A 10,074-nucleotide genomic window follows, 5' to 3' on the forward strand; every position below is an offset into this window, starting at 1 on the left:
GACAATTCATCACAAAAGGATCCCCATAGGAGGGACGAGTGAAGTGGCCAGATACAGACTTATACATTGGTACCAAACTGTGTATGTGTGTGCGTGCGTGAGCGTGTGTGTGTGCGTGCGCGCGCTTGTCTTTTGTTTGTGTGTTTAAACTAGCTCGTAGTGCTGTAAGATTTAATCATAGGAACAGAACTGTCTAAAACTAGGCTAAATTCAGAAATTTCATAAGAACAATAATTTTTCACAGACAAGGGTAAGTTAAGTGGTAAGTAATAAAGTAATAAAATAATAAAGCAATAAAGTAATAAAGTAAGTAAGGCTAGAAAGCCCGGTAACAGAGAAAGATTAATAGGCTTTAAGCCCGGTAACAGAGAAAGATTAATGGGCTTTAAGCCCGGTAACAGAGAGAGGTTAATAGGCTGAAAGCCCGGTAAAGGTTCACAGAAGGCAGACTCGTTGCCCGGTAAAATTAGTTAGTTTCAATTTATGAAGGGGTACCAAATTGTGTGTGTGGTGTGTGTACTTTTCGTGTTGTTTGTGTGGTTCATCTGGGTGATTGGGTTAGCTCTTAGCAGTGTTAGAATTTGACCATGGGAACAAAACTCTCCAAAACTAGGATGCAGCAGCCTCTTAGGGAGTTGCTAAAAAGTCATGGAATGCCACTAAAAGCAAAAAAAAAAAAAAAAAAAACAGCTCGAACGTTCCTTGATACCATAGAGAAGGTCTCTCCATGGTTTTTAAATGAGGGGCTGTTAATTATTCCACAGTGGGAACATAATATAATAGCCATAGTCCCCACAAGTATTGAGAGATAATTGTTTCATGATTTTCTGCATTCAAACCTAACCTGATTTCTCAACCAGGAAAAAAAGGGTTAAAAAGTCCTGGGTGATCCTCCCTCCCCCCTGCCTGGCCTTGTCAAAGCCTGCAATGGAATGTAAATTACAGCAGTCTCAGCGGGAGGGAGGAGGGGTAACCTGAAGAGGAAAAAAAAAAAAAAAAAGTGTGTCCGTTTTAAACTTAACTAACTTATTTTCTAGGATTCTTCGTTTGTTTTGTTTTGTTTTTCTTTGATGCTGTATTTTTGAGCTCATAATTTTTATCCTACATACCTAGGTTAATGATTTTTTTTCTTTTTGATCAGTTCTATTTTTTATTCAACTGAAGTTTTTAAACATCTGTTTCATTGCAATGAACATTTACCTATAAAGTTACAAGGCCTTTGATTTTGTGTTATGTGTTATGTTGTGCTGTCTAATGTCATGTTTTGTCAAAACTGAGTGCTCTTAAAATTAAAATTTAAAAATGGATCCAAATACTTTTATTCACGTGATTTAAAAAGGTTCAATTTAAATTGGGTAAACTAATAAAAGTAAAATATCTTTGAAAATAACTTGCAAGTCTCCAGGTGGTCAAACTAATGAAATGTTAATGTTAAACAATGTCTAATATCAATTGCTTCTAGGACTTTTCTTCAGCAGGAAAGAGGCAACAGATCCTGTTCAGGACACTTGTCTGATATCTTGGTTTTTATAAAATAAATAAATTGGAGTTAACATGTATGGGATTACTCAAATGTGTTTGTAGAGACGTCTGGTTAATTTACAAAGTTAAAATGCTAATTGTTAAATAACATCAAGTACTTTTAACTTCTTAAATTACATGGGGTAACATACTTAAACATTATTGGTGTTTTCATAGGTTGGTAAATAAAAAGGGTTTAAACTTGCTTTGTGTCATCACTAAACTAAAAACAAGGTTATTAGAAGTTATGTCCTAACAAGTGGAATTCTATATATAAAGGGTCCCAAAAGTTTCACCTGTGTTTCAATTAAGAGTACTATAAACAACAAAATATTTAATCTTATTAAAATAGAGTGATTTATCTAAATTCAAAAATTTCATAAGAGTTGTTTCAGAATGTGAACAAAAAGGGGTCAACAGATAGAAAAGAGAAAATAAAAGGTTGTGAGTTTAAAATGTATTTAATAAAAAGGAAAAGGAAATGTTTCTGGGTAAGAAAGTCTGTGTGTAAGTAAAGGGCAAGTTTCAACAAGTCTGTGTATAACTAAGTTGGTTGTATGTATGTAAAACAGTTAAAGCTATTTAAGGTTTTTCCTAAGGTAAAATACTAATGTTCTAATATAAGCCAAAGTTTAATCTATATGGTAAAATGACATGGTAAAATGGCAAGGATTTCTTAGAAACACTAATTTACTCTTAACTTTGTGTCTCTTAAGTTTTATTCTTTAGAACAATTAGTCTTAAAAATTGGGGTGTATACAATTATGGTTAAACAACTGTTAAAGTATTGTACTGTGTTACAGAGTCTAAATTTTTCTTTAAAAACTAAATTTGGTAAGAAAAAAAGTGTCAAGGTAATTGTGAAATGGTTTCTAGTTGTATATTAAATGTGTTCATATTTTCCAGGTATACAAGTTTTTAAAGCAGGAAATTTATCACGCTGCTATTCTCCAGATTAAACTTGTCTGTAATAGTAATCTTAAACTTATAAAGACTAAATTTTAATTGGGAATTTATTTCTATCATTTAGTGTTCTATTAGAGGACCTGTTATCAATAGGGTATATGTAAAATTGGTTATATTTTACACTGAGATAAAAAATTTCAAATGTAAATGTATTTCTAAACATTAGAGCCTGACTTGTTTAAAGGTTAATTTTGTGAAACATGAAAATATTTTGCCACTTTGACACACAAAAGGAAAGTTAAAAGCTCTCTCAGCCTTTCTTTGATTCATGTTTTAGATACAATGTTAAATTGTGTTAATTATAAAGTTTGTATAGACTCAGGAAACAGTATATGTAAACTACTTAATGATATTTAAGGAAGAAGCAAAGATCAACATCAGAATTAGAACACTTAAGATCTATAAAGAGTCACGCCTTACCTGAGATAAGGCTCTGCCTCCCACCTTACTGCATGTTAGAGTGACTCCAAAATAAGTCAGACTTCAGCTTATTTAAAGTTATAATCAAAAGATTGGTTTTTGTTGTAAAATTACTATGATCTCAAATAGGAAATATAATGTGGTTCTCAGTCAAAATTCAAGATAGCTATTATACAAGCAGAATATATTTTTACTCTTGCTAATTTCATTTTGTAAAACTGTTACCTGTTAATGTTTTGCAGAAGTAGCTGCTCAAGAACACGCAACCTAGGTAACTTGTGATAATAAGCCATCACCTATAGAACAGATAGTGGTAACTTCCAGAACTAATGCAGACTCCAGTTAGATAAAAGGGTAAATAACTGTAAAGTTATGAACATTAAAGTTAAAGCCCAGTACTCTCACTTTATGACTGGTGAAACTGGCTTGCTGGATGATTAAGATCAAACTTAGAGATTGGAATTAAATACAGAAGGCAAGATAGGCCAGTATTTGGATCTTTTGCCCTCAGTCAGCCTGAACCCAGGGAATAAGAGGACTTCTCTAAGGAGTGCTGCAACTCTGGGTCACACAACCTCCTGTTCAAGGAGATTGTTGAGACTAGAGGATGAAAAATCACTCAGTGCATCTGCTGCAGAGGAGGGTCATGAAAAAAGGGAGACATCCCTTAATGCTTCCTAAGGAAGTCACCTCATCAAGGAGACCCTGCCTAACCAATGGATCTGCCACTGTGGGAACTCAGCTGACTCTTTAACAAGACAGGAACCAGGTCAATTTGACCAGCTTGGTCCTAGACACCCAGCAAAACAGTAAAAACCAAAATATAGCCATTCTTGGGCATTTAAGAGAAATAATAATTAAATGTAACTTAAGATGTACACTTATGTTAGTCCACTAGAATAAAGACTGGAAGCTACAAATGAAAGAAAGATTCTTCAGCAAATGTGCCTGATAACTATCAAGAGAAACTGCCAGAGTCAGAAGTTTTTAGTCAGTTTAAGGCCTGCAGATCTTCCTAAGCTACACAGGTAGACTTAATCTATGTTTGCTCGTATGATTACCTAGCCCTAAGTAACAGAAGTATAGAGCTCTCTACTAAACACAGGTTATACCAATAAAGGGATATTTTCCAAAATCAGATGACTTAAGTAGCTTAACTATATTTTTTGGGATATCTATGACATTAAGAGTTAAATGTTGTGTTTACATTCCTGATAACCTGGACAATGTTAAAGTTCCCAAATAAAGGCCTTGTCCTTTCCAGCCTTTGCTAAGTCTAGTTATGGGAACAATTTCTCAATTCTTCCACCTGCCTGGTGAGAAATTGACTTCTGTCATTTTCATGATACTCAGTGGCATGTTCCAGATGCTGCAACATTTACTTTGTACTAATTTCATTTCAGTACTCATGTCTTTTTGTTCTTCTATCATAGAAGCACCCACCCCCAGATGACTTTACAACCTGCTCCTTCCCAACCAGACTTCTACCTCGGACCCCTCGATTGACCCGATTTTTAAAAAAGGAACTCCAAACTGCTTGCCCCTCACTGCCCCCTTTCAGCTTCGAAGCAGCCAGAACGACCGACGCCCCCTTTTCCTTAAAGCAGTTGGGAGTTCCTATAGCTAAAACGGGGAATGAAGCCAGAATTAAGGACAGGTAGTTAGTGTAGAAATAGGGAATCGGGTCAATTTGAGGAAATGAAGCCATAAAGCCATCTGCCTTTGAAAATGTCGGGGATCTCTGGAGCCCATTCATTACCAAATTTACCTGCCTTTATCAAGGACTGCAAGCAAGGAGATGCTAATTAATGCCCCCTGGGCCCTTACCTGCCTAAATCACCTTGGCCCTCCCCCTGCCCATGGTTTCTCACTTAATGCAAAACCAGGCCTAGTCACGAAGGCAGGAAGGAGAGTAAGGTAAGGGGGGAGAGAACTGAAGAACAAAGGAAACTTTGACCTATAGGGGATGTAGGGTGCGCTCACAATGGATATAAGATTCTATCCATGATAAACAAAAAGGGGGAATAAAGGAGACCTTCAGGTCCCCTAAAGATAAACTTTCTCTTTGTCTCTTTGTTTGGGGTTTTTTTAACTCTGGGTAATAAGTTAACCCGGTGCTTTACTGGAGCTGTGGCTCAGTTTGTGTGTTTCCATGGAATAAACTAACTTACAACCTCTTTTTAGTCTCTTAGGAGGAACAGTTCAACTATGTAACAAAACAACTGCTTCTCTCAATTGTACTTTAGATTTGTGCTATCTCTCAATGTTAAAATTCTTCTAGGTTCCTGCTGGCAGACTTAATGTGTGTTCCTACCTTCCTACCAGTCCCAGTCTCTGTTACAGATGATGAATTGCCAGTATTGCTTTCCAGAAATAAGAGGGACTTTGGAATCACCACGGCAGTCATTACCGCCGTAGTTGCATCAGCGGCAGCAACCACTGCAGCAGCTGTAGCCTTAACTGCGTCAGTACAGTCTGCAGCTACACTCAATAATGTGGTTCAACAGACTGCTACTGCTTTATCCACTCAGCAACCAGTGGATCAACACCTAAAAGCAGGGATTCTTCTTGTAAACCAGCGAGTGGACTTACTTCAAGAACAAATGGACATTTTACAGGAACTGTTAAACGTGGGGTGTATTTATCATCTGCCGGGACTGTGCATTACACCTGTAGCTTATCATAATCTTAGTTATGCAGCAAATTTGTCTAAAATCATATCTACTCAGCTACGTGCCAATTGATAATCTTACTGTCATTCTTAGATCACAAATTGTTAGCCTCAATTCTACTAGAGTTAATATAGCCCCTATATCTGAAATGCAAAATTGGTTATCCTCTTCCTTCAGTTTTGTAAAGCAATGGACAGGAATGGGAGCATTGTGTGTGTTAATGATCATTGCAATTATCTTCCTCACACGCTTTATCATGTGTATACGCCAAGTTCATGCCAGAGATCGCATCATTTTCCATCAAGCCATGATGGCCTTAGAGGCTGGCAGCTCTCCTCAAGTCTGGCTGAAGGTAACCTCGTACCGACCTAAGACAGGAGCTGTAGCATGCTCTGCAGTTATCCGATGACGGGTAAGGACGATGGTTGACCACTCCGCCTAAGACAGGCACGATCCCGAGCCAGCATTCTTTTAATAAATAAAAAAGGGGGAGCTGTCGGGGTACCGCGGACCCCCAGCCCTTCGGCGTGGCCAAGATGGCGCCTGGCAAGGTGACAAGGAAGTGCTGAGAACAAAACCAGGTACCTCCAGCAGACTAATTCTCTGTCCAACAAGTGGCGTTATTTGAGGAAGTTAATGTGATTGGCCATGGGTCCTCGTGGACACTGCATGCTTGCTATATCCACACTATTATGCTCCATTACTGTCCATGCTTTCTCCTCGTGATCTATAAGCTGATTGGTTGTTGTATGTAATGTAAGGCGCTTGCAAGAGCCGCCGGCAGCCGGCCAGCCAGAAGTAACTGCTAGCAGAAAATAAAGAACTTGCCCCGATCCGGTTTCGTGTTTCTCTGCGGACAGGGGAACGCGATAGTTCTGATAATTGTCCTTGTGTTAGTCTCCATATTGAATTAATTTGAAATCAATAAGTTAATGAATTTGATTATTGTATTGTAGTCTAATTTAAAAAATTGTTGTATAGTGTTAACCTGAAATCTTATTTAAGTAATGTCATTATTAGCTAGTTATTACTGAACATGTTAAAAACTTAGTTTTAGCATTTTCCTTTTTGTGTGGTCATTTGACTCAATTTTAAGCAGCTACATAAAGTGTGCCTGTTTATGTGATACCAAGTGACTTTTCCATACATGTACACCTGTATAATCTTAAATCAGTGTAAAACTAACTTTTTGAACACTGACTTGTCTATGGTAAAAAGCTCCTTTTTTTTTTTTTTTTTTTTTTTTTTTGGTAGTACTGGGGATTGAACCCTGGGGAGGAAAGACTCTACCACTGAGCTAAACCCGAGCCCTTTTTGTTTTTATTTTGAGACTGGGTCTTACTCAGTACTGAGGCTAGCCTTGAAATTGCAACCCTCCTTGCCTCAGACTCTCAAGGAGTTGAGATTACGGGTTCTCACACAGTGCTTCGCTATCTAGATACTCCATTTTATGCAACAATACTATTTTGCAGTCTATAGTGGCCCTGCTGTGCAATGGCATGTCAGAAATTCCTGATGTAACTACAAGAACATAGTACACGTTAATCAACCTCACCCCATCCCTCCAGGGCTGGTTCCTCAGTTTCCTCAGCTCTGTTACATTGTACTCTAGCTTCTGTGACATGAACTTAGAACATTGTCATAGTCTATAAAATCAAGACACTTATATAATTATGAAAAACTTTTTAAATATTTTAAGTATGTCAACATATTGACTGAAAAACAACAAATGATTAAAAAATGTGTTTAGCATTGTTTTACCCAGTAACAGAAAGTCTTCAGGATGCCCAGGGAAGCACTCCATAGTCATTTCCTCACTTCTGTCCATATGTGTTTGAAGGGAATCTAAATGACTGTACAGACCTAGACTTCTTAGCATGTGCTTAGAGATGTGTCTTGTTGCAGGAAGTTAGTCCCTTTCAAGTCTTCAAATTACTTAGCATGTAAGGTGGATATCACCTATCGCACACAAAAGAAATGAGATAAAATGCTACCTTTGCAAAGGTGGATGAAACTACCATAATTTCTACACATCCTCTCTCCCATCCTTTCTACTGCATGAACTCAAAAAGGAAAAGACATGTGAAACATATTTAATTTGCAACTGAGGGGTTGGGTCTGCATTCAGGCTAGAAGCTAGTCTTACACCTTGAAGCCTATTCAAATGACGCAACCACTTTGACTTATTCATAATTTATTCAAGAAGTTAGCAAATTTAAACTTGTGAAAAATGTATCATGTAAGTCACATGAAATTTAGAGTATTAAAATAAGCTTGCAATATAGTTTTAGAGATAAAAAAAGAACATAATAAATATATAGAGTCACACTGCAGTATATTCATTCAGTCAGAGAAAGTGCCCATATACACATGCAGGGGAAAAAAAATTTATGAAACAAATGAGGTCAGAGCAAACAGGAATTTGGGAGCACATGAGACGTTTATGATGCGTTCAGAGGTGAATTGTGGTAGACGCTTCTTTTATACCATAAATGTGTATTCAAACGCTCACATTACAGTTACAATTGCTTTTGTGAACAAAGATGCTACCTTTGCCGACTTTTCTGTGTTGAGCTTTCCCTAACAGAAAGAATAGCATGACATTCCTTTTCTTCTCACTGGAAGGTCTGAATAAAATTCATGACTGCTGGTTCTGTAAACCATACATTGAAATGCATGTATAATTTATAAAAGTAAATAATATTTCATAATATGTAATGGATAGTTTATAATTTCTGAATAATAAAAGTACCAAGATATAAAGTCAAAGCTGAACAATATTTTGGAAATAACAGAAAACCAAAATCTTTTAAATTTTCACTGTTTGTCTCTAAAAACTATTTTTTAATTTTTTTTATTTTATTTGTTCTAATTAGTTGTACATGACAGTTGAATGCATTTATACATTTAAATGCCACACAATATGTTACTTAAAGAGTGAAATTAATTTCATATTGATAATTGGAGAAATTAGACTTCAAATATGAAGAAAAACATGGTAACTCGAAGAAAATCATTCCAAAAATGGACACACATTCTGATTTTGAGTTTCGAGGAGTTCAGATGAATACAAAGAGTTCAAATAACATATTTTATCAGGATAAAAAAGAAATATACTATCTCCATGAAACTAAAAGAGATTAAAATTTTTCATATAGATAAATTTATTAAAAATGAAAAACTTAACTCTAATATTAGATTTCTGAAAGTGATAGATTTTGTTCCCGTAGGAACAGGAAAATTAGAATGCTCACCATCATTACACTATCCATGAGAACACAAAAGCCCAAGACAGTGAAATAACTGTTACTTCTGGTGAACTCTTTCTCACAGATGAAGCTTGAAGAGGTAGAAGCAGAAGACAATGTCTCCACAGTGGTACAGTTTGTCCTGCTGGGATTTTCTGAACTTCCAAACCTCCAGGGGTTTCTGTCTTGGCTGTTCTCCATCATTTACATGGTTGTCCTCATTGGGAACAGCCTCATAGTCATAATAACCAGGCTTGACCCTGCATTACACAAACCCATGTATTTTTTCCCGGCAAATTTTTTCATTTTGGAAATCTGTTATGTTTCAGTCACTCTCCCCAGGATTCTGTTCAGCCTTCGGACTCAGGACAGAAGCATCTCCCCACTGAGCTGTGCCACTCAATTGTGCTTCTTCCTGGTATTGGGAACTGCAGAAAGTTTCCTCCTGGCTTTGATGTCCTATGACCGCTTTGTGGCCATCTGCAAACCTCTGCACTATCCTTTAGTGATGAACCCAAAGAAGTGCCATCAACTGGCAGCTGGCGCCTGGCTTGGGGGAATGCCAGTCCAGGTAGGGCAGACATGGCAGATATTCTCTCTGCATTTCTGTCATTCTAACCAAATCAACCACTTCTTCTGTGACATACCCCCCATTCTCAAGCTAGCCTGCGGGGACACCTCTGTGCATGAGGTGTCTGTCTATGTAGTGGTGATATTGGTTGGGGCAGTACCTTTTATGTTGATACTTGTCTCTTACAGCAAGATTATTGGCACCATCCTGAGGTTGCCCACAGCACAGGGACGCACTACGGCATTCTCCACATGCTCCTCCCACCTGCTGGTTGTGGTTTTATTTTTTGGATCAGCTTCCATTACCTACTTCAGGCCCACATCCAGCCATTCTGCAGGAACTGACAAACTGCTCTCTCTGTTCTACACCATAGTGACTCCCATGTTCAATCCTGTTATCTACAGTCTCAGGAACCAGGATGTGGTTGCTGCACTCAGAAGATTATGGCTTCAAACATAGTGTTATGAGTTTACTTCAGATTGGTTCATCTTATTATCAAAGTTATCAGGGAAACATTTCAACTCTCTGCATTCTCCTGTTGAGAGGGTAATGCTTTCAAGTTTATGTGGTATTTTTTGTTATATTTAAATCATAGCCTGAAATTTACTTTGTTCACCTATGTATAGGGAAATTTATCCATTGTTTTGATCCCACCTAAAGAAAATTATTTCTCATG

At 37.3% G+C, this 10,074-nt stretch overlaps 1 protein-coding gene across 1 annotated transcript; it reads left to right on the top strand.

Annotated features, from left to right (window-relative positions):
- The first annotated feature begins 8,906 nt into the window (after positions 1 to 8,906).
- On the top strand, positions 8,907 to 9,857 carry LOC124960097 (olfactory receptor 10AG1-like). Its single transcript, XM_047518653.1, has one exon. The coding sequence runs from the start codon at positions 8,913 to 8,915 to the stop codon at positions 9,855 to 9,857; it is 945 nt and encodes a 314-aa protein (XP_047374609.1). The 5' UTR covers positions 8,907 to 8,912.
- Positions 9,858 to 10,074: the final 217 nt, after the last annotated feature.

This window comes from Sciurus carolinensis, chromosome 11 (genome assembly GCF_902686445.1).
Source record: "Sciurus carolinensis chromosome 11, mSciCar1.2, whole genome shotgun sequence".
Taxonomy (NCBI): domain Eukaryota; kingdom Metazoa; phylum Chordata; class Mammalia; order Rodentia; family Sciuridae; genus Sciurus; species Sciurus carolinensis.